Source organism: Papilio xuthus, unplaced genomic scaffold (genome assembly GCF_000836235.2).
Source record: "Papilio xuthus unplaced genomic scaffold, Pxut_1.1 DF827542.1, whole genome shotgun sequence".
Lineage (NCBI taxonomy): Eukaryota > Metazoa > Arthropoda > Insecta > Lepidoptera > Papilionidae > Papilio > Papilio xuthus.
In genome coordinates, this window is record NW_013531107.1 from 5,342,831 (window position 1) to 5,369,158 (window position 26,328).

Sequence of the window (26,328 nt, forward strand, 5' to 3'; positions counted from 1 at the left end):
ATTTCCAGTAAGTGAATCTTAGTACCATAATGCTAGCTACAAATATTCAATGACTGATATTGAATTATTTTGTTACTAGTTTTAGAAAATATTAGTTAAAATCCTTTGGCGCTAATGGCGCGCTTTCATTAACAAGTCAAGTGTCAGAATTATTACTCAGGGGACATAAACAATGACATTTTAATAAGGCCAGTGTTGCGCCGATACATCGGCACAGTGTCGGATTTTCTTCCAAACATTACGTAAGTTTTCTAATAACCCACCTTTGTCTTAAGTGATCGTTCGTCGTCGAAACCAACCCATTGATCTTCTCTGTAGGCGAAAGGCACCATTTGTTCGTTGTCCCAAACTAATGTTGTGTTGTCTTCTCTTAGGAAATCACAAATCTCGTAGTACGACATAAAACCTGCTTCGTTGGTAAATCTTCCAGCTTGGCCTGTAATGCGTAATTCTTTATTTAAAAAAAAAACTGCATTTGAAATTAGCACTGAGTGCTAGTTTAGCATACAGGGTTCTTGTTATTGGAAAATTTTGACATAGATATACGCCTTACCTCCACCAGATGCAGGTGCACCGATGTCGAATTGTGTCTCATTTATTAAAGTGAAGGACCTTCCGTATGTGGGCATACCAATCATAAGCTTCTCTTTAGGAGCACCTTGACGTACCCATTCGCGAGCTGAATAGTCCTGGAAAGATACGATCACTATAATATTCTGATCCAACTATCACGTATTAATGCGCCATAGAATTCTATCTTTATATTAACTTACCACAGTTAGTTTCTTCTGGTAGCTGGTAGCACTTTCAAGAGGGAATAAGGGGCTGTTGTGGCCTACTTGTCTTTCCCACTGACCGTGGAAATCGTAGGTCATCACGTTGATAAAGTCCTAGAAATATATTTTCGTATGTCAAAAAATTGTCATCACTATTTACTCAACATTGCCTAATATACATCAAAAAACATTAACTTACAAGATATTTGGAGATTTCAGGTACATCATACCCAGCGGCGATAGCTTCGAATGAAGCTGGCACCGCAGCTGTGAGCAGAAGTCTTGGTTGTCCTGAAGTTTTAGCTTCTCCTTCAAAAGCAAGGCGAAGTTCTTTAAGCAGTGAAACGAAAGCAGCTCTGTCATCAGCTCCTCTGCAAACAACACAAGGTTAGTCAAATATTACGTTGATAAAATTGGAGTTATATACCATAAGTATTTGATTTCCTATTCATGTTTGTGGTCTACCATATAATGAACATCTTTGGGTTGATAATGGTGATAAATATAAGAAACGCAAACCAATCTGTAAAATGTATTCTTTGAGACTTTTTTGTTACCTTGGATACTCCCAATCAACATCAAGACCATTGAACTGGTAGTCTCTTAGGAATTCAATAGCTTCGTAGACAAACTGGTTCATACGGAATACGTTAGATGTAAGTTCTTTGAAAGGAGTTGAGCCGAATGCCCAGCCACCGATAGCTAGAAGTATCTGGAAACGAAGAGAAATCATACAGCTAATATTTACAAAATATTCCCTAAATAGGATTTTAGTCCCAATTCCAGTGATAAATATTAAACCATTTTTGTTAATTACCTTCAAATTAGGGTTCTTTTCCCTAAGTGCAACAACTTTGTCGTACATATCTGCGTCTTTTTCGTCAGCTTCCGCTAGTTTGTGGTCTTTGAGGGTGGCAAACGCAAAGATAACATGAGTACAAAGATTGGCGTCAACATTTTCAGGCATAAATCTACCGCCGCTAGGTCTTTTGGATGACCAGGATGTCAAGTAACAGAGGACTTGAGCTTCACGTTCTAGAAAAAAAAAATAGAATATAATAGTTTGAGTACATAATTAACACGGAATAAAGAGGAATTGAATAAGACAATTTAATTTGTAGCAGACAATATTAAGTCGAAAAAATTTCGCAATTGCTTTTTTATTTTTAAAAGTATAAGAATTTATTTCCAAGAAAAAGTTACGGCTACATCTGGTGTGTCGCGACAAAAGACATTTAGAAAATTACTTCCGAAATAAATGACAATTTCAAGCAAGAAAATTTGTCGAAAGCTTTCAAAAAGAATAGTTATATAAAACACGTTATTTATTATCAAAAAAAAAAACATAAAAGCGATAACATGTTACAGCATAACCATAAACTAAAAGGGACTTACACATGCTATTAGCATGTTCCATATTTTCAAGACCCGCGCTTTTATCATTCTATTCGTAGTGTTTCATACAAATGGGTACGTGACAAGAGCTCAGTGCTGTTTGGATTTTAAAGACTTCAACGTAAAAGCACTCGATGTTTGAAACTTTTAGCGACAATGTTGTAAACGTTCTTAGCTGTTGTTGACAGAAACATCGGAGTACCAAAGAATGACCCTTGCGGCACTCCTTTTGAAGATTTGTAGCTTTTAGTGCCGCGAACACTCCACTTAAATGTTTCACTTTACACGTTATTCGGTGTTTACGTAGATAGTTTAAAATAATGAGAGTTAGCGTCAAGACGAATTATAAATCATGTTATATTTATATGTTGCTTCTTATGAATATTTTTTTATTAAAATAAAAATTTGTAAATTATAAACATAACTAGCTGTCGCCACAACCCCGTCCACGATAAATTAAAAAAAAATGTAACCTACATGTTTTTCCTGGCTATGTTCTACATCTGTGCCAAATTTCAGAGAAATCCATAGAGCTGTTTATCCATCTAACAGTAAGGTGACCACGATTTTAAGAGCAATGACATTTAGTATAAACATTAAAAGATCTTTAGAAAGTTAAATGAGTGATTTCAGAAATGGAAAGCGTGAGAAAAATATCAAAATTACTTTTGTTTGCCAGCTCAGTGAATAAAAGGCTAGAGATAGATTTATCATGCAATTATTAATGACATTCAACAATTAATGATGCTTTCTATATTATGACGATTGAGTTACTATCACTTGGAGATCACTAATTTAATCTTACTAATATTATAAATGCGAATGTTTATATGGATGGATGGATGTTTGCTGGAAGATATCCCCAGAACGGCTGCATGGATCTCGATGAAATTTGGCATAGATGTAGAACATAGTCTGGAATAATACATAGGATACTTAAAAATATTTTTAAGGAGCGGGCGACGGCTAATATTACACTAAAAGTAGTCGTCTTAACAACTAGACTCACTATATCTTGTTACATTGTTAATCATCAAAGTCGAAAGGCCGTGTTCGCGTTTTGGATATTTGGAGCAAATTGGATTTCGTCTAGACTATTTTAATATTGGTTTACTTCACTTTCCGAATATTCATTATCTCTACAAGTAATATGTTTGTCAGAAGATATTTCATTAAGTTCTAAAGACTTTGTTTAGTTAGTCTTCTCAGAAATATTAATTTCGTTTATTAAAGTTAGAAAAGCCTTTCTCCTTAATTATTTTACCTGGGTCTAAACGTTGAATTCCACTATCGTAAATGTTGTATAAAAATATTGTGTCTTTGTTTTTAAAAAGAGAATAAGTATAGGATGATCATTATTATTTTTAGGGTTGTCCCTTGATTTTGTTGTTGCATCGACAAGCAATTTTTAAGGTTGCCACTTGATATATTTTTTTAATCGACAAGCAAATTTAATTTTATCATCATGTATTAATGTGCTTATTTTGTACTTACTGTTCTTATCAGCGAGTGGTGAATTAGCGTTCTTAACTATGATGGTCTTTGTAGGCTTCTTGACTTTGCTGAGTACATCACTCAAACTGATCTTTATTGGTTGAGGTTTTTCGGTGACGTCAATAACTATACTCTCGGCTACAGTAGACCAGTCAACATCCTTCGCGTCTTTTCCTCGAGAAATACCACGAAGTTCCTCTCTAAATAAAAAATTAGATGAAATTATATTAAGTTTAAAATTGTTAAAAGCAGACAAAGAGAGAGTACATAAATTCCATCACCAGGATTAAAATATAAAGCAGATTGTCTTTGGAATTTGTGATTAAAAGTTATTCGTACCGCATAGCTCCAATAAGTGGGTATTTGACGTCATTGCCACATACATCTCCGCTGAAATCGTCCATATCCACAGTCCATACCATGGCACCTCCGAAACCGTTGTCCTTGATCCATCTGATGACAGAAAAAAACATGTAAATGAATAACAAACAAAGACTATCTCCATAAAATAAATTTTATGTACTAGATGTGTCTTAGCTATAAATAGAAATGAGTAAGTACTTCAGTGAAATATTGTGTAGTAGAGACCGAAAGAATAAAATGTTTCCGAATGTTTCCCTTTGTTGGATTTATAGTATTTTTGATGAAAAAGCGTAGAACAATATTGTTGAATAAAAAATATGTGCTCGTTTTATTGTTGATTGCCTTTAGACCAGCAGAAAGAGGTTGATTCAACAAAAGTCAATCAAGTGGATTTAACCGCGATCAAAGCTCGCGTGTGCACGAAGCTTAATTCCATCAGTTTGCAAACATTTGCTGTTAGGTGTTTGTGAACGTGATTGCTTGTCACCTGCGAATTGAGCAGCGAGAGATTTCACTGCGACTTGTCAAAAGCTCTAACAAAACTATTGAAAACATTTATGTATAGCATTTTGAGTGTATTTACAAATTTTTAACATTCCTAAAACAAATGAAGATTTAAAAGCGTACCAAGGAAATGATAGAAATTTATTACACACCTCATCTTAATCCTGATTGACTTTTCATCATCAAAACCGACCCATTGATCACCGTGAATAGCATACGGCACCTTCATTTCATCATCCCAGACATACGCTGCACCGTTACGTAGCATTTCGCAAACCTGTAATATGATATCAAATATAACCAAAATGTTTAATTAATTTGGTCCAAGTTGCTATTAACACCAAAAATTTTTCTGTCATTTAATATTGTATTGATTAAAAAATACATGTTTAAAATCTGACGTATTTTACTCAGATAAAACCCAATAAGTACTTATTAATTACGTTCTAAAATTAACGTCAAGCATTTCCATCTGCTATTTACGTGAGACTCGAATACCATTCATAGCGAATTCCCGAAACGATAGCGATGAATGCGGACTGAAATTCAAAGCTTCTAAATACATTAAAGGCTTGAAAATCATTCCAGAAACAAATGAAATATTCCCAACTCGCTCATAAATATTTGATGAAGCGTGTAAAGTATTAAGACAGGATGGAATATTAAGGTTCTGAAATCACTTGTGTTGTTCATTTAGTATAAAACTGGGGTTATCTACCTAACTCTTAACAATTACAGTAAATATTCATATCTTCCTGCTTCCCTAGTATTATAATTCTTTGTGTCTTGCTTGTCTTTTTACGGCGTATCGTAAATAATTCTTTTTATACGGTTGTTAAATATAAAAGGATTTTTTAAAATCTGATTGCTAGTTCCTAAGAATAACGCAAAGCAACCTTTCAACTTAATTATACAGGAATCTAATGTCACAGAGAAGAAGAGATTTTTTAATTAAAATTACCTCATAATAAGCGAGGAAGCCGCTCTCCTTTGTGTACTCGCCAGCCTTACCGCCCCCGCTTGCCGGGGAATTTACTTTGAAGTTGTTAGTGTTGGAGAGAGTGAAAGTCCGTCCGTAAGTCGGCATACCTGAAATTTGACTGCGTCTTACCCTTTGATGATCGTAATTTGAACCCAAAGACACTTCTCAAATACATTACGTGTATATATGTAATTTAAAAAATTAAATAAATTTTAATTTGGCATTCGGATTCATATTAAATCAGTATCTTGCAATTAATTTGGTTGATACCAAAAATCGGTATATTTATAATATGATAAAAACCTAAATCTTCATGTCTATGTTTCACGTTAATATTCATAAGATTTAGTAATGTCTTGTTCTACTAATTAGATGCTCCATACCTATAATAAGTTTCTCCTTAGGCGCACCCAGCTTGACCCAAAGATGTGCGGCGTGGTCAACTGACAGCTGCTTGCGCCATTCCGAGTCTGAGGAGGGAGCATACAGCGGTGCGTTGTGACCCGTCTCTCGCTCCCACTTGCCGTGGAAGTCGTATGCCATAACGTTGATGAAGTCCAGATAGCTAATGAAGAAAGGAAGTGAGTTATGTATTAAGCAATATACAAGAGTTAAGTAATTTGTTACAGAAAGATATTATGTCTAAACCATCTATCTGTCAGTTTATCTGATGGCAGATACAAAACTTTTGTCTCCGAATTTTTTTTAAATCTATAGGAAAAAAACAAAAAATCGATCGTCTACCTACCGCTGGAAGGATTGAGAAAAAATATTATTTTATTGACCAAATATTTAATGACACTAGATATTATAATGTCTTTCTATTCTATCTGAAAATGTCATTGTTATGTTTTACCTAGCGACAGCTGGGACATCATAACCACTCTTGATGTTGTCAGGGCCGACTGGCACAGCAGCAGTGAGTAGGAGACGTGGCTTCTTCACTTCTTGAGCCTCCGCCTCGAATGCTTCTCTAAGTTCTGCAATAAAAGATGTCAGAAATTTAGTTTTAATTTCTCTTGGCACTTTTCTATTCTTGAATTAAATATTTGAAACGAACTCGATTTTTTTTATTTACTTCAAAAATTCAAAAATGGAATGCTACATTCTTTAAAGTGCGTGATATCGTATACCAAAAAAATGCATCCACATTTCGGACTTACTTTGAATACCAAGATTGCTTTCGATGAGTTTATATATCCATCCCGTTCAAGGGGTTTTTCGCTTATGATTGAACGATGGCTAAATGAATATTTTGTTGATAATGGACTTGATTCATCCCAATTTTATTAAGATTTCATAACTAACTTTCAATTTATAAGAATGGAACTTTTATAAATTAGTCAAATAAACAAAGTATAATATATTGATTACAGAAAATCTCTTTAATTTCACTCGAGACATAAAAAAAAGAAATAAATTACATTTCTTTCAACGTAGCTTTGTGTTTGACAAGCTTGTTATTTGTTAAAACATTATTTTGTATACTGCTCTTCATAATACGATACTCGTTTAATGCGAATATAATTGTAAGGAGCAAAAGGCAAGTTTTGTAGGTCAACACGATTATAGAGAGGTATTTTAGAAAGGTTTAATCGACTCTAAATGTAGCAAGGACAATAGGAGAAGTGCTATAACTGGGATTTCAGCTTATTAAGTACTAGCTGTCGCCCGTGACTCCATCTGCAATCCGGGGAATAAAAAATAAAACTTAACTAGTAGTGTTGTTCGAAATTTATAACAAATTTTATTGAGATCCAAGAAGCTATTTTGAAGATACCTTCAAACAAACATCCATCCATCCGTCTTAACATTCCCAATACGTATAATATTAGTAAGATTTTTGTTTTTACTATAAATTCTCGTATGTGTCATACATTTTTAGTACCGTTTTAGACTATGTCTGACAGAAGTTGATATCTTTGTTGAATAAATCGATCTCCCAGGATTATGATGATTAATAATCTCTATCCATTTAGCTAGATGTACATTTATTAAGTAACTTCTATTTCTATTAGGAACGTCTTTAGTAAATCGAACATACCTTCTTGAATATTTAGTTTAATCTGTGATATTTCTAAATTGCTGATGTCAATTGAGCTAGAATGTCAATTTGTCTTGACAGTTTAGTCGAGAACAAAATACCCGGTTCTAATGAATAAAGTTCCCACAATTTAGTCATGCCACGCGAGACGTGAATTCGCTAAAAGTGAACGGGAACCTGGTTGTTAAAATCCCATTTGTTCCATACGAAATATAGCTTTACCAATTATTTATAATCTTACGTTATTTAACTCAAAGGTCTCCTCTTCAATTATTTGTTCTAACCAAAAATAACATACTACAAAGAAATCAATCTTATATCTTATTCTTACTCTTGCTAATATTATAAATGCGAAAGTTTAGATGGATGGATGTTTGTTTGAAGGTATCTCCGGAACGACATAACGGACTTTGATGAAATTTGGCACAAATCTAGAAAAACACATAGGTTACTTTACTTAGTTTTTTTTCTAACCTGTGCGGACTGAGATGCGATAGCTAGTATTTAAATAAGCTTCATTCAAATCTAAATATATTTGAACAAAAAATATATAAATTTAAAGTTTACGTAACACGAATTTGATATTATGAGGTCACGATTAAGGTATTACAATACAAAAAAAAACAATGTTGGTACTCAAAACATTATCTTTACCTTGTTAAAATGTCAAGGACGTGCATCTGAATGAGTCAGTTTCGTAAAAAACTAATAAAGTGCAGTTAGATTTTTAAGCCATTTATTCCGCAAAAAAAAACTGATGCTGTCATATTTTTATTTTTATTATATTATACTTTCTTGGAGCTTAGGAGGCTCAGTGGTCAAGGACTTGACTTAAAATCTACAGGCCCTGGGTTCGAATCCCGCCGTGCACCAATGTGTTTTTCGATTTCCGATTTACATATGTACATTTATACAATGTTATTACGGTGAAGGAAAACATCGTGATGCAACTTGCACATATCTGAGAAGAAATTCAAAGATATGTGTGAAGTCATCCAACCCGCACTTGGCCAGCGTGGTTGACTATGGCCTTATCACCCTTAACTTAGGGTAGGCTCCGAGCCCCTCGGTGGGGACATATAGTGAGCTGATGATGATGATACTTTCTTGTACTATTTCAAATTATTATTGACTTTATCATCAACAAATAATTACGATTTTATATATATTTTTTTGGTTGTTGGAAATTGTTTGGCCTTAACCAATTATTGAAATAAATAAATTTGAATAACCGTAAAAAAATCACCGCAACACATCTAAATAAAGGTATCTGACAGGGGTACATTTTAAATAAAGGACGTATCAAGACAGCTCGTTATTTATGAACGTATACATTGATCCAATATCAAAATTGTGCGGGACTTAATTTACGAGTGAGGTTGCCGCGGCGTTCTGACATCCACTGCGGTTGATAGCTGATGAAATTTAAACCTGTTAATGTTCTGAAACCCGCAGTATTTTCATTAAATATTTATAGAATAGCTGAAATTTATTTTTACGGTGTTCGATGCTGTATACAAACGCAACGACTATGACCATACAAAACACATATACATTGGAAGTATTTTAAGACCAAAATAATTTTTCATGACACAAAATTACAATACGAGTAAGATAAGGAATAATTTTATAACTCAGAATAACTTTAATAAGATTACATTATGATGTATACATCTGACCAAACACAATCTTACTAATATTATAGATGCGTACATTTGGATGGATGGATGTTTTTCCTGAAAGGTATCTCCAGAACGACAGCATGGATCTCAATGAAATTTAGCATAGATATAGAACATAGTCCGTAAAAACACATTTAATTATTTCAATGCCAAGGGGCCGGAGTCGCGGGCGACAGCTAGTACATAAATATAAATATCCTGTAAGTGGTTTTTGAGAACTGATATGACTTACCCAAGAACTAGGTATAAAAAGTCAATAGCGAATCCTACATCCCAATAGTAAAAATCCGATAAAACGTTAAGTGGAAGTAAAACAATAATCGTAAATGGTATAATGTGGGGGATTCACTGAATCATCGTAAATCAATAAAAATGGGCAATTTTATTCGAGCATTAAACGAGAGCGAAGCAAGTTGGCAATTTTCTTGGTAGGTATTTATTATCAGATGCGCCTCTCTCGCGACTTTCTTCGAAGCATTAAGGAGATACTTTGTGGTATTTGTGGAAACGATTTTCCCCTAAGACGTTCTTTATATTAATAGCATAGAATTTTCTCTTTTACAGTAAGTAAAATGTGCAATAGATTTAACATTTTTATTTTATTCTACTTAATTTTAAATTCAGCTACTAACATCTTTTAGAATTCAGAAATCGGTTAATTTTAGAAATGAAAAAGTGAAAGAATTTTACTTTAACAGAAGTGTAAAGACGGGCTCAGTTTAAATGTAAATTTGACGGCGTATGTTGGCACACTCGCAAAACCCGGGCCTTTGTTCAAAGGACATTTTGATACGAAACTGTGGAACTGAAACGAATATGCATCGTATTCAAATTTAGCGGAACATATTCTTTCTTGACCCGTCGAAATTCGCTTTATTTAAGATCAATTTTATATCGCTTTACCAGACTATGAATTGAAAGAGTTTGCATGGAATGTAGCCATAATTTAAGCCTTATAGTTATGTAGTTCAAGCATTCTTTAATTAATTAAATATTGGTTTGATTGTCTGTACGTTGGATATATCGTAAAAGACAGCGAAAAATGAAATTCGGCAAAAAATTTAGTACAAAAAATTTCATCTCCGCAAACATCCTACGCAAAATCAACGCATACAAGATTTTAATCCCAGAAAGGTGGCAATTTCATACTAAACAAAGGAAAGGAGAAAATTTAAAGATACGAAGTCGTTTCCTCGCTGACGCCTACACATCCTTGTTTATTTTTCATTACCAGCGAAGCCTTCAAGCGTAAAAGGTGTAGGTAATTTGTTGAGGAAATTCAACGGGAATCCAGGTGTTCTCAACTTGGAATAGATTTCTGTTTACTTTAGTCGAGTGCGAGGAACTAAGTAAGGTCTTGTTTACTATGTGTCTTACTGAGAAAGATACACCTGAATGTTAGTGCTTAATTAAGCCTTGTACGAACTGACGAAGCTTTAACGAGACAAGTTGAATTGGTAAGTGTAGAATTGGGCTTGTTTATTAATACTATTAGCTAAAGAAGCTATCAGACCTCTTGACTATATTTAGTCATATTCCACTAACCCTTTTCATATAAATTGATCTGAAACCACCTCGGATTTGGTAAAAACCAGTAGTCACTTAACTCATTCATCGAAATAAGTAGCCGCTGGCTATTTTGCACATTCTATTATACTATAAAATATTTTATTTTAATTCAATTATTCACATTTAGTCACATCTTAGTTACTTCTTACTAATATTATAAATTCGAATGTTTAGACGGATAGATGGAAGGATGGATGGATGGGCGAATACATAGGTGTTTGTTTGAGGGTATCTCTAGAACGGCTGGACGGATCTGGATGAAATTATACATACAGAACATAGTCTGAAAGAACACATAGCCCACTAATTTTATTTATTTTAATTCCGCGCGGACGGAGTCGCGTGCGACAGTTAGTATATTATTCACATATAGTAGTAGACAATTAAGGTATCAGCAAATATTATTTTTACAAATCCGTTTTATATAAGAAGAATTCATTTGGGAATTTAGAAAGTAAGTGGCGGCAAATGTAGCGGCCAGTGCGTTTACAAGGCTAACAGCTGACGGCTAGCCAAATGTCAGCTCAGCTCGTTACGATTGTGCGCTACACGACTTTACGTGTTTTTATTAACTTTTGATCCTCTTCTTATATATCAAGAACGTAAGTGTTACAATTTTTAATATCATAATTATCAATTTAAAGCACTTCGTACACGAGTCAACGTAAATCGTCGAAATTAATGTACTTTTCCGTCACGAGAATCGCATTGCGGGGTTCCGTAACACATCGTTGAGTCTGGTCAGTATTAGCGACTGAACTGCTCGGGTTTCGAAGATTTACTTTGCCTTGAGTACAAAGGGCCTAAGTATTTGTAAAAATTTGTAAATTTCTAATACGTAATTTACTTTAGTTATAAATTCTTCAAAACTCACAGGCCCTGCTGCGGTGGAGATGTTTATGAGCTTTTAAAACTTTTAAGTGTGCTAAACAAGCTCTTTGTTGAGTAACAAAAATATTAGATGAGAGAAAATTATCCATTTCCATACTTTGTTACCCGCCCATAAACTTTTCGAGTACAAAGCAATGAGCAATTTACCACTTCCACGAATGTTTATGTCCTCTCTGCATTCATGAAGTAAAATGTATTCTATCACATTGACTTAAGATACACTTTCTAGTTAATTTACGAATCTTCGCAATGTTATTAGACAAAACATTGAAGCAGTAGAGATAACTTACAATCAGAATGATTTTGTTTTATGTCGACGAATTACGGAACGTCGCCATTCGCGTTTCAGTTTAAGACTTAAACATACACGTCTTTAAATTCAAGTTTATGAGTTCGACGTTTTATATTATTTAAGAAAAAAAGCTTTTCAGATTAGTATAAAAAAATCAATGACTTACAAGTTAGGTTTTTTAGAATTTATTTTTTCCTGACCGACCGATACTAAGGTAAAAATACTAATGTTTTGTTTCCAAATAAGTATTATAAGCTTATATGTCAATTCCATTTAAATCGTCTACAGTCCTAACAAGTGAATCCATTGTGATTTATTATTATTGACAAAGTAATTTGGATCATTTGATTTCATATTATTTATTAGGATATGACGGAGGAAGGGACGCATAAGAAGGGGAAATATTCTCTTTATGCGCGTCTCCTCCTCCGTCGATTAAATTAGGCAACGCTTTGCGGTATCGGATGTCTACGGGTAGCGTTTGCTTCGCTATTTCGGCGAATCCAGATGCGCTTGATCGTTTGTAAAATAAGTACGGTTCATAAAAATTATGATCCATAAACAGCAATGCTAATTTACAAGTGCATGTTAACTTATTTTTCAAACATACTCTGTATGTAACGTTAAAAATTTGATTAAAGCGAAATTGTACCGTGTCCCTCGTCCCGGGAGTCTACGGCGACAGAACAATTTTCTAGATGACAAGTAACAATTCGTTTCGCCCAAATATAACTGTCATCTGTTAATGGCTTGAATAAAAATATGTAAATGTTCAAGTCAATTTTGAAAATGTTATTTTAAGTAAAAGTAATATTTTTGACATCAAAATTGTTTTTGAAGGTTATAAAAATTAGCTTTTCGGATAACTTACAAGTAATTCAATAAATAAAATATATTAAGATAACTCTTAAGTTGTAGGTAATTTACTAACACTAAAATTAGTAATAGCTATTCATTGATTGGTTATTCCTTATTAAATATACAGGGTTATTAATACTAAAGCATAGAGGCAGTCTAGACCGTTTTGAAATCGACAGGAAAGGACTGACGCAATATAGCACGATTGCGTTAAACAACAGTTGAGTGCTCTATGATTATTGATTGCACAAAAAGGTCTTGAACGGTGGATATATCATTGAAGTAATTGATAGATGAATATCGGATGGATACCTATGATGTAAAATGTTATTTTAAAGAAATTGAGCTTTGAGCATAATATCAAATACCAGCAGTCTCCCGCGACTCCGCGGAATGAAAAAAAATATAATAATGTATGTGTTCTTCCAGAATACGTTTTACACGTATGCCAAATTTCAGCGATATGCATATATAACTTGTAACAAACATTCATCCATACAAACAATCGTATTTATAATATTAGTAAGATATATAAAACGGTTTTACTTATTAATAGAAATAATCAAACAAAGGAATAATTTCTAAAACCAATTAATAATTTCGAATATAACATTCCCTTTAGAATTAAAATAATATTTAATTAAAACAAGTTAAACAAACTAATTCGAACAACACTTATCCCAAAACTAATCTCCGTTATTGAATATCAATAGGAGCATAATTTGGAATAACAAAGTGGCGTTAATCAAACCAAAGGACATGTACAAACATAATACTGTACTTAATACTATTACCATATCTCAAGTTTAGATCTAGGTAAACTTAACTTACCTAGACAACTGACTTGGGTCTGAAGTTAATTCTGTTTACGTTGTACATACTGCTAATAATGTAGGGACAAGATAATGCTTTGACCATAGACATAGTCCTAATGTAATAGTTACGTAATTAATCACGATTAAATGTTTAAGAGTTTTGTTATTCCAATATTAAATAATTAAAATTTGGAATAGAATCCAAACATTCATTAAGGCATGTTCATGTCTTCACCAAGTCTCTTAGTAAAATAAGCTTAGATTAATTGGTGACGTCATTTGTAACATTGGCTTGAAATTAATCATCATCATCAACTCACTATACGTCCCCACCGAGGGGCACGGAGCCTAACCTAAGTTAAGGGTGATGAGGCCATAGTCAACCACGCTGGACAATTGCGGGTTGGTTGACTTCACACATATCTTTTGAATTTCTTCTCAGATATGTGCAGGTTGCATCACGATGTTTTCCTTCACCGTAAGAACGTCGGATAAATGTACATATGTAAATCGGTAATTGAAAAACACATTGGTATAAAGCAAGGCAAGGTTACAATTAATATTGCCTCCCAATTTGAAAATAGTCGTCGATTTGACTATTAATAGGGTGACCCATCTATCTGATGTTTTAATTAAAAGTAACAAAAATTATTTAAAATATCTTTTAAATTGCATTGTTTTATTTCCATTTCCGTAACCACAGGTTTATTTTTGCGGAACGATAAAATCTGTTCTGTCGTTTAATATTTTAATAATGCGGAACGTCGGATCTCCGCTGTGGCGAATTAAAATTTCATCAATGCAGTATCGCAATAGCGATGCGACAGGTGCGGGTACTATATAAATTGTGTTTTGATAGCGCAGTCACAAAATTGAACGATATCGAAACATTTGTTCCGCACAGTTTGCCAACTTTCGATACCACATCGAATTGTAGAGCGTTGAAACAAACCAGTTTTAATGAATATTCATTTTTATGTATCGGGCAAACATTTCCACAGTTTTAAAGGTTGTAAGTTTTAAAAAAGAAATAGAAAAAACGCATCCCAGGTCCTTGACCCTAAAATACGTTAGGGAGAACGAGAGGACAGCGGTATATTTACCAAGTTGTTTTTCATATTTCAATGTGCATACATATGTAATGTAATTAAAAAGAACTGAAGCTTTAAAATGTTGTAATCTGTTTTGATTCGTTTAAAAAATAAAACTTAATCCAATTTTCGACATTTCATATTACTTTAGTTACAAGATGTTTTTAAACATCTCGATTGTGAGATTGCAAAGTGATTTGTCAATGTTGCTACAATATTGAACAAACACCAAAATTATCAAAAGTATCTCTTTAACCTATTTAAAAAAGGGTTTTAACAGTCAAACGGACGGACACCAAAGTGATCCGATAAGGGTTCCGTGTATTTCCTTTCGAGGTACGGAACCCTTAAAATTGTCTAGTAAAAACATTTGTAATAAACTAAAAGAAGGTTAAATAACATTCGTAAGAAACTTGATTCTTACCACTATTAGGCTTTTGTTTAAAGTTATATATTAAAAGAAGGTTCTAAATAAAAATAGAATATTTGATAATATATTCATATTATATTATTAAAAACAAATCAATTTATTAAAAAGAAAACATATAACAAACAAAGTTTAAATGGATTAGTTTCGTCAAAAAAAAACAATGTTGATAGTAAACCCATATAGGAATGTTTTTCATTGAATTCCGATCTATTTCCCCGATACAGCTGGCGGCGTCCGATGTTTGCCAATATTTGGCCGAGCTAACAACGGCTGCAGTATCCAACGTTTTGGAACGAGACCATCCAATACAGATGAATACGGGTAACGACCTATTTTGTATTCTTTATATATTTCTTACGATCGTTTCACTATTTTAATGATTTTATTGTTTTGATTTGTGGGCAACGTTTAAATCCAGGGTAAGTATATTTGTTTAACAAAAATGAGACGGTTCCTACGTTAACAAAGATAACTCATAATTTTACGTTACAAATGTGCAATCATACACCAACAAATTGGAGAGATTTCTTCCATTTCTTGTCATTATGTCATCAAACCTTTACAACTTTAGTACTTTTCAATATAATTTACAAAGTAACCATTGAGTACTTATTAGTCACGTTTATTAGCAATCGATGCTTGATGACTTTCACTGTAACACACCAAACTTTCTGACAGCCATGAATCATTGGAACGATCTGTACTAGTTACTGTTTCCTTCCTCAATACTTAGTTAATGATTGAAAGATTTGACTCATGGTTTTATACAAGATTTTTAGCCCGTTTACTCAGTTTTTCGAATGTATGTTACATACACAGTTACATTGTGACTATAGCTCAAAGCTGTAACATATTTAATTGTCAGATGTAACATACAATGAGTTTATTATATTGAATTGTTCCATTTTTGTAGACCAACGTAGCCTTAAGAGAATTAATTTTGTCATGCTTTAAGATTCATAAATTCTTACCTTTCAAAAGCAACACGTAGTTCTTCTTGTCGTCTCCTCCTTTAGGGTACTCCCAATCAATGTCTAGACCGTCGAAGTTCCTGTCGCGCAAGTACGGTATTGCCGAGTAGATGAAAGTTTGACGCGCGTACCTAGTCGCCGACATTTCTTTGAATTTCTGCGTACCAAATGACCATCCACCTGTACCAAAAATACACCTTATCTGTTAATAAAAATTATATGTATATACGTTCAACATTCATGCATTAGAACTTATAAATCGATACTCTTGCATTCTACAATTTACATCTATTTTATTAAGGCAGTGAAAATTACTCTTTTCCAGCATATCGAATGATAATATCAAACATATGAAGTATCATGTATAGTACAAATCCATAATTTTCTCTGTATCGTTTGGTATTTAGGTTTATTGATTCATTGTGGTCCAACGAAATGAATTTGTCCTTACATTATCCATTGTGTCAAAAGCGATTTATTTCGTTTATCCCACAACCGATAAAGTTTCTCTAATCCAAACAATACAATGTTTTCTCATCGAGTGCGGGCCGTGAATAAAAAACGCCCCCATGTCGATGTCGTTATTTAACTCGCCTTTATTGTAACGCCGAGTTCTTTTGCTTTTATGAAAATGGGTGAGGTTTTTGTCGGGGCTCTGTGAAAATAGGTGAAAATGCCTTCTACCACGCTTTGTGCCGTGGGAAAGCTCTAGAGGTGTATTCGTATATGTGTATAGTGAAGCACATAGGACTATTGATATCCATTATTTGATGAAATTTGACGTAGGTCAAATGTGAAACTTTGACGAATGGAATAATGTAAAAATAGTTCAATCTAAATATTTTGTTATACAGTTCTGTAATATAAGGTTTTTAAGTTATTAAGTTTACCACTATAATAAAAAGCCACAACAAAAGGGCACAATCAAGGAAGTGATAAAAGGTTATTTCCTTTACAAAACCGAGAATTATCGAGGAAGTGTCGTAAATTTTACATTAGAAAGTGGAGAAGCGGTTCATACCGCGGGCTAGAATAATAAGTTTATGGCCAATTATTATCATGTCTAAGATTCATTGTCACCGCAGAGAATGGAACTGCGGTTAATTTGAAGCTGACTGTAATTTATTATTTACGGTCGCACATTGTTACAGATATCATATTGTATATTGAGATTATTTTAAATTAATTAACAATTCGGCCAAGTATGATAATATATTGTGAATCGTAATGTAATAATTTATCATTTTTAATCTTATTAATGAACAATTGTTATTTATTTAGCAAATTAAATGTTGTAACACTTAGTACTTACATATAATACGAATAAATATGATTTAGTTCTCATTATTCTCTTTATAATAGTTAACAAATTTTGATTTTACGCGACAGGACTATCGATATCGATATATTGTTGATAATGCATTGGCACATCACTATTGGTGTATGTAGTTGAAGTTTGTCAGCAAAGAGTGCTACGCCTATATCTATTATCGGCTTAAGCAACGTCAAGGAAATGCTTGTAAAAAGGCACTCCTTGTTATAATTGTTTCCTCTCGACGTTGGAATTCCAATTATGTTATTTTCTTTTACTGTTTCCTGTAACTACGTTTGTTTTGTATTTATTTGTACATTTTACTTTTATTTCATCGTATTAACGTGAAGCTTTCTTCATTATGAACATTTTTGTTGTTAAAACTCCTTGTTATACTTATTGTAATCTTTAAATTCAGTCGCGAAAGAAATGTTGCACAGAAAATCAACACTTTTTGTTAAACATCTGATTTGACGCATAACAGTTGGACTCTGTAGTAAAATTGTAAAGAAGTAAGCGATTTGTTCAATGATCTGGTCAAGGCTGAAGGAGTGTCCTGTATGCACGTTGCACAGGACCGATGATCGTGGTGATATTTGGGGGTTGAACAAGCTAGCAAGCGACTTGTTTCGGATTATTTAAAAAAGGACTGGACAGTTGTTAAAAATTCTGTTCCCTACGCATGGAAGCTTTCCAATGTATCAGTGTGTAGATTGAGTTATCTAATCTAGCAGTTTGCTAATTGCAAAGTAAATATTTTTTTCTTTTAACAAACGTAAATATTTGCCTATTAATGCCCTCTATAATACAATGAAGCTTGAAGTCGGTGCGCTGCGGCCGCGGGTACAATGAGAAATAGGTTGCGACCAATTAGTGCTTAACAAATTACGAGTAAAATTAACGTTGGACGCTGGAGTCGCTAATTTAAAATTCAATTTCCTTAATGTATAAAATAATATTTACATTACATTGTTTGATATTACAGGAACGTTTTATGTTAAAAAAGGGTCTTGACAGACGGGCAACAAAGTTATCCTATAAGGGTTCCGTTTCTTTCCTATGAGGTACGGAACCCTAAAAACGTAAATAATTTGACAAATATTTAAGTTTACAGAATGAATTCTTTATTATTACGTTTGATTTCTTTTTTTTTGTTAAAACTGTAGTTGTTTAAATGTTACAGTTATTTAAAATTGCAACGTCAATTAAGTACGCTATTTTGTTAAGTTATAGACAAGCGTCCGCTCTGTTACAGCGGATGGTTTGTCTGTGAGTACTGCGAGGTCAAATTAAACTTTAATTGAGCCGTTTTGTAATAGTCTGTGGCGCTTAGTTATTATATAAGAGTTTTATATTATATAAAAAAATAACATTAGTGAATATATTTCATAGTTGAGTTGTGTCACATTCGAAAGGTTTGATATAATATTCATTGAATAAATATTTGAACAGCTTGTCATCCTCATCACCTCGGAAGCTAACCTATGTTAGGTTGACTAGGCACTGTGACGTTTTTTTCATTGTAAGAACGTTGGATAAATGTAAATCGAAAATCAAAAAACATGTAGGTACACGACGGGATTAGTGCCCATGAACTGCAGATTACAAGTCAAATGCTTAACCACTATGCAACCGACGTTCTATGCGTCTATGTTATGCCTAAATTATATAGCAAATAAATTGTGAAATTGTTTTTTTTAGTGCAGAGAAATTGAAATGAGAACAAATTACCTTTACATAGCAATGATTAATTCATAAAAAATGTAACTAAGTGCTAATTAAATTAAGCCACTTATATGTTAGATAAAATCCGGAATACGATACAAATGTACTTTCAGTAATTACGTTCGAAACAAGTTTACTAAACTATTTCCTACAAATCGAACCTTATAAAGTGCGTAGCGAAATAAGCGATTGGAATTACATAACCAGAGAGAGTTTTTATTCATCGAAACATGCCAGTGTTTGAATAGTACGGAAAAAATACTTCCATGCGATCATTGTGCTCGCAACGTACAATGCCAAAAGTATTTATTATTCATGCATTTATGAAGAATCCCGATAGCTACATAAATGTATTCTTTCATAATATTGATTGTCAATAGTAATAAAACAATACATTCGAATACAACGAATCAAAGGTAATGTCTCGTTTACGCCAGTACGGTAACACAGTAGCGCTCAATTCACCGTTGGCATACATCTGGCATAATCTAAACATTAACTGGTGCCAGTAAAAGCTCAAGGACCCAGGCCAATGCTACTGTCCTACTGTACTGGCATAATGTACACAATAAATGGTGACAGTAAAAGTTCTGGTCCTAGACCAGTGCTACTGTCCTATTGAGTACAATAGGACAGTAGCACTGGTCTATGCCAGTAGGCATAATGAAATCATTAACTAGTTCCAGTAAAAGCTCATGGAACCAAGCCAGTGCTGCTGTCCCACTGTACTGGCATAACGTAAACCAGGCGCTAGTCATTATACATAGTAAATTTTCACTGCCTTATTTTACAAATACATATCGTCATCTCTTTCATTTTCTTTGATTAAAACAAAGATAACAAAATTGTAGTAATAAAAAACTTACATACCAATAGCGAGTAATGTCTTCAATTTGGGATTAGCTTTCTTCAAAGCGTTAATTCTATCGTAAAGTCCAGTCTTTCCATCTTTCGTCTCGTCATTGGATTCAAAGGAGCTGAGTTTTCCCTTCTTCAGCCATCCGAAGGCAAAGATGATGTGTGTACAAAGATCAGGCTGGATGTCTTCGGGCACGTACTTGCCGATTTTAGTACGATATTGCGACCAATTTGTGTAATAGCAGACGATCTAAAAAAACCAAAGAAAATGTAGAATTAAAAAAAAAAACAAAATCTTTTCGAACCCGATACTGGCATATTTGGCACGAAAATTCTTATCAAAACATATAACATACAAATAACAAATTATTAAACCTATTAAATTATTCAAACTTTCGTGAGACACTATATTAAACTGATATATAAACACGCCTAAACACTCACGTACTCGTATATACGTCCGGTGGCGGCACCGACTAGTTTCGAGCCCATCGGGGGCCCTTCATCAGGATGAGTGGTACTGGTATTATTTACGCGGACGCGGTCGAAACTAGTCGGTGCCGCCACCGGACGTATATACGTGAGTGTTTAGCCGTGTTTATATATCAGTTTATTAAATCTATGTACAAAATTAGTTATAGATAGATAGATATACAAATATAATATGTAAAAACGATGTCCCGTCTTAATATTTTTAAATATCTTTGGATTATATAGCATTGGCATTACATAGGAGTTGCCCGAATTAAAAAAAAAATGAGTAGCCTGCATGTTCTTCCAGACTATTTTCTATATCTGTGTCAAATTTCATCAGGATGCATTGCATCCATCCGTCCGTGTACACTTTCGCACTTACTAGTAAGAAGTAAGATTTTTTTTATTACAGAAGGGGTAAACGAGCAGCGGGAACACCGAGGTGTTCAACGACGATTTGTTCGACAATTCATTTTGTTTTAAAAATTGAACATCCTACAATTGGAGTATTACTCTTAGGAATAAAATTTATCATCAAAAATACTGCAGATAAAGACCTTATACTTATAAAATAATTTAAATAATAAAGATAAGCGAATATTGTTGATTGCATCTAATAAGTACATTTGTTTATATATTGAATGATTTCAAAAGGTAATGGTATGCAATACATTGCTGTTAAATGGATGATTAAATTAAACACTAACATTTTAAGTTCCTTGCCACACAACTCTGGTAACATATTTTATCCTTAGTGGTTAATATACAACAGAAAGAACCTAAAAGAATAAACAAATAATTGAAGGTTAATAACTTATTGCATTCGAAAAGCTTCGTATCCGCGTTGTTTGTTCTATCATACGTATTGTATTGCTTCGTATTAAGGTTTAAAATTGAATGATTCTATCTTTACATATAGTAAGTTTTTCGGGTGACCGAAAGTTAATTTAAGCCCGCTACTATTTCCTGAGAACGGAACAATAAGATTATAATTTTTAAGCTGCCGCCCGCGAACACATCTGTGCAAAATTAAAAAAAAAAACCACTTAACATGTAGCCTACGTTTTCATCCAGACTATGAACTACATCTATGCCAAATTTCATCAATATCCATTGTGCTGTTCCGGAGATACCTTCAAACAAATCCATCCATTCGTCCATCCATACAAACTTTCGCATTTATAATACTAGCAAGACAATTCTGCGACTTTTATTAAAGGAAGACTGAAGGAAATTTAATCATTCTATATCGGAAATCATTTTGGCTTAATCGATAAAAGTAATTCAGATGTATTTGTGACATAAAATCTATATTAAATTAGGACTACAATTAAATAAAAATAAATATAAAAGTCAAACAATAATACTGACCTTGTAGCCATCTTTATTCTTATGTTCATCAGTACTGACAGAATTGTCTAAAGCTGCAGTAGACTTTCGACTTGCTAGAATTGGTCGACCACGTATCTTAGGTCTGTTGACACTGGCCGATATCATCTGATCTGTAGACCTTGATATGCTGGTTGAAGCAGATGTTGACACCTTGCTAGGTTTGCGTAGTCTTCTGCGTACATCTGGGGAATAATTGAAGATTGGTACATTTTTAATATATTTGTACAATGTTTCAGTTCAAGTTGTTATAGACATGTATTTAAATTTTGCAATTAACCTTAATTCAAGTGTAATGTTTAACTATTTAACCAATTTATCTTTGTTTTATCAAAGACTAGCTGTAGCCTGCGACTCCGTCCGCGTGGATATATAAAAAAACTTAATAAGTGTAGCCCACCCATCCATCTATCCACATCACATCCATCTGAACATTCGCATTTATATGAATAAAAGCTTCATCAAGTTTTGCATATTGCACTGTGTAATATAAGTCATCATCATCAACCTGCCCTTATCCCTATCGAGGGTCGGCACAGCATGTACTACTCCTCCATACATCTCTATCAGCCGTCATATCCGAGTCTACCCCCTTCTTACGCATATCCTCTTTCACACAGTCATTCCATACTTTTTTTGGTCTTCCTCTACCCTTGTAGCCATCCACATTCAATATCATTACTTTTTTGCTTATATCATCATCATCCCTCCTCATAAAGTAATATAAGTATTTATAAATATTAATTATTTAATTGTCGTTAACTTACTTGTGGAGTCTGAGGTGGGTGTTATCACAGCTACAATCAGGAGGACGGTGACCGTCCATCTGACCAATCTTGGCGGCCACTGGAACAAGAAAAAAAAACATTACTTTGTGCTTGATTAAACCAATTTAAAAACTAAATCAATATCCGTAAAGATTTTTTTTATAACAGAAGGGGGAAAACGTGCAGCGGTAACACCGAGGTGTTCACCGACGCTCAAGGACATCAGCAATAGCAGAGGAACCGCACATGCGTTGCCGGCCTTTGAGATGGTGATACGCTCGCTTCTTGAAGGACCTTAAGTCGTAGCGGTTTGGAAATACCTTCCAGGACAGACCATTCCATAACGTTGCTGTGCAAAGCAGGAAGTTTCGCGCAAACCATACGATTGTGGATTGCCAGCCATCGAGATGGAAAAAATATTTGGGACTGTAATATATTAATATTTGTAGAACACAGAACTTAAAAAATCGTTAAAACTTTATCGTTTAGTAAATTTAAGTAAATACGTTTCGTATCCTGAACGTCTCGTTGAAAGGACGAAATTGCCGTTCAAAAGCCTGACGTGTGCTCATGAATAATTTAGGCTCATCTGATGCGTCGCCCAACATTCACTAAAGTTGGCATGATAATGAAACTTGTTTATCCGTACAACATATTACGTAGGTATTATTATTTAGGTGATATATTCCTTTTAAGATAATAAACGTCGTCAACTCCCATACGTCTCAACCAAGGGACCTATGTTGAATTTATAATCTGTGCAAAATCAATGGCAATCTCGTAGTCTATGGTAATACGATTGTTTATAGTTTTTGGAAACGCTCTCCTTCTTTAGCAGTTTTCTGGTGTCACTTCTAACCTTGGTGTGATCTGTGCTGAACGGACATATAGATTCATGGTGTCTATTATAAAAGGTAATTATGCTTAAGATTATTTAAATTCTTAACAATTGTTTTTAATTTCAAACTATAACCTCTTATAACTTAAACGTTGTTAGGGGTTAATAGACCATGCTGAGCCAGTATGGTTAGATTGACTATACATGAATTTCTTTCAAAATATATGAAGGTTTAATGTTTTCCTTCATGGTAAGCACGATTCAAGATAAATGTATTAGTGTATGGACAGAACCCAGAATCTCTCAATCCACTGCACCTTCGATATTCTAAGTAGTAAATAAGCGGTTTATTAAAAAGCAAAATATAAAAACGATTTGCAGAAGATTTAACGAACTCCATTTTCCAGCTCCGAGGATTAAGAGATATGTTCATTTGAGTCGAATTTTTATTTCTGTTTTCCGTAAATTTTACATGGATTCAGATGAGAAAGTGAAATTATTGAAATTTTTCTTTGTATTTTTAATCTTTGGAAGCATTATGATCTGTTCTTCGAAATATTATAATCTGTCTTCGTCTTCTCGTACAAAGAAAACAACGATTATGATTCTATACAAGTCTTACAGTTGGGGAAATTCACAGTAAAACTGTACATAATTTTATTTCGGTTCGATATATTCCCAAACGTATACATAATAAATTGAATATGATAGTTGACCAATCAATTTTATATGAATAGTAAATATTCGTCCAATTAAATATTTCATTAAGCTTCAATTTTATTTCGAAACTGCGACTCGAATTATAAAAATTTCATGAATTTCAAATACGTTCCAACGACGACGAAAGCTGCATAACACTGCAGAAAGCTCTCGTAAAACTTAGACCGAGCTTTTTAAATTAAGCAATTAATTTATTTGCCTGGTGTTGCTATGATAACGTTTTAAATGTTCAAGTCAATATTTCCAATACATTCATGATAGCTCCGCTTTTAATGTTGAAATAACCGTATAAAATATTTTACGAGGGAATTTATGATGTGGAAGTCATTTCCGTGAGTTGAAAATTTATATGTCCATTGCGGCTGTCCTTTGCTATGCGGATGTTTTTAGTGGGCACTGCGGAGTACTCGCAAGCCACTGCTGATTGTTTGATATTATACATGATGATATGATGAATATTTTGTACTTAGTGTTGCTTTTTGTAATTTTTATTTAATGTAAAATAAATTTAATTCCGTGGATAGTTAGAATAAAATAATAATAACCTTACTAATATTATGAATACGAATATTTAGATCAGTCTTTCCCAAAGTGGGCGATAACGCCCCCTTGTGGGCGCTGCAGGTCTCAAGTTGCGGGTTATAGTAAAAGTTTCAATTAGAATTCTCCGTTAATATACATATATAGGTCACAATAATTAATTAATTTAATTTAAAGTTACAGTGGTTTTTAAATATGTGAAAATAAGGGGGGCGCTAAAAAATGTTTTTTTTTTCAAAGTGGGCAGTAGACAAAATAAGTTTGGGAACCACTGGTTTATATGGATGTTTGTTTGAAGTTATCTACGGAAATGCTGCATGGATTTTGATGAAATTTGGCATAGATGTAAAACATAGTCTGAAAGGAGACATATACTACTAAAGTTTTATTTTTTAATTCTACGGGGATGGAGACGAGGGCAATTGCTAGTTTTTAAATTAATTTATATGTAAATTACTAATATAGTAGAAGCAATATTCAATGTTTATATCGTAGGATTGTGAGTCTAGTGGTCTTAATATCACGTTGTGGTAAATAAGGACAAAGCCGCTGGCGATTTTAATTTAAAATCACTACGCTGCCGCTACAATAGGCCGGTTGAGATAACAAAAAAAAGTAATTAAAATAGTGAAAGCATTCGCCTTCTTTTTGATATTAAAAATATACGAGGGAATTTTTAATAGATTTTTTAGACAATTAGGCAATGGACCTTTAAATCAATTTTATCACAATTTTTCTTTGTTTTATTCTAGGAAATTACTTTCTTTAAAGCAGTCTTTCCCAAAGTGGGCGATAACGCCCCCTTGTGGGCGCTGCTGGTTTCAAGTTGCGGGTTATAGTAAAAGTTTCGTTTAGAATTTTCCGTTAATATACATATATAGGTCACAATAATTAATTAATTTAATTTGAAGTTATAGTGTTTTTTAAATATGTGAAAATATGGGGGTGAAGGGGAAGGTGACGTGGTTAAAAGGGCGTTAAAAATATTTATTCTTAAAGTGGGCAGTAGACAAAATAAGTTTGGGAACCACTGCTTTAAAGCCAAGAAGAAAAGAGTTCTTTAAAGTTAAGAGAGAAGCTTAAACTGAAACTTTTGAAGTTCGATTAATGTTAATAGTATGTATACCACTGTAGAAATGCGCTTAAATTTAAAAATAATGCCTGAAATTCATAGTTTTGTGTTTCAAAGGATTCAATATTCAAAACATATTATTATTGTGTCTTATATTTAGACGATTTATGATACAAAATTTTTTAAAGTTCGTCATCATTTATTCGACTTTCTGAAAGGATATGAACTATATTTTGTTTCCTCGTTCGCTGTCGCATTTCGATACAGAAGGCCGACTGCTTTTAATGAGACTCCATGTTGAAAACGAACTTTTCTGAATAACAGCTATAACTGAGTCAATGCTTTGTTTTTATATGAATAACATACAATTTACATTATATATAGTTTGTAATCATTTGTAAGAATGATGTCTTTCATTCGGTAGAAAAAAATATTGCTATATTTTCTAACCTAGCAACACTTTTGATATAAATTTT

General features: G+C 33.4%; 1 protein-coding gene across 1 annotated transcript in view; it reads right to left on the bottom strand.

Moving 5' to 3' along the window:
• Cht7 (chitinase 7) overlaps positions 1 to 26,328 on the bottom strand; it is a 61,656-nt gene that overhangs the window by 1,689 nt on the left and 33,639 nt on the right. Inside the window, exons 2-17 of the mRNA XM_013313966.1 lie at positions 22,683 to 22,761; positions 21,898 to 22,100; positions 20,065 to 20,302; positions 16,158 to 16,337; positions 6,371 to 6,494; positions 5,898 to 6,079; positions 5,494 to 5,621; positions 4,685 to 4,809; positions 4,005 to 4,118; positions 3,666 to 3,865; positions 1,594 to 1,811; positions 1,334 to 1,488; positions 976 to 1,147; positions 774 to 890; positions 554 to 689; positions 264 to 436 (exon numbers count right to left, since the gene is read on the bottom strand). Coding sequence (XP_013169420.1) covers positions 264 to 436; positions 554 to 689; positions 774 to 890; positions 976 to 1,147; positions 1,334 to 1,488; positions 1,594 to 1,811; positions 3,666 to 3,865; positions 4,005 to 4,118; positions 4,685 to 4,809; positions 5,494 to 5,621; positions 5,898 to 6,079; positions 6,371 to 6,494; positions 16,158 to 16,337; positions 20,065 to 20,302; positions 21,898 to 22,100; positions 22,683 to 22,761 — 2,544 coding nt within the window. The remainder of the gene's footprint in view (positions 1 to 263; positions 437 to 553; positions 690 to 773; positions 891 to 975; positions 1,148 to 1,333; positions 1,489 to 1,593; positions 1,812 to 3,665; positions 3,866 to 4,004; positions 4,119 to 4,684; positions 4,810 to 5,493; positions 5,622 to 5,897; positions 6,080 to 6,370; positions 6,495 to 16,157; positions 16,338 to 20,064; positions 20,303 to 21,897; positions 22,101 to 22,682; positions 22,762 to 26,328) is intronic.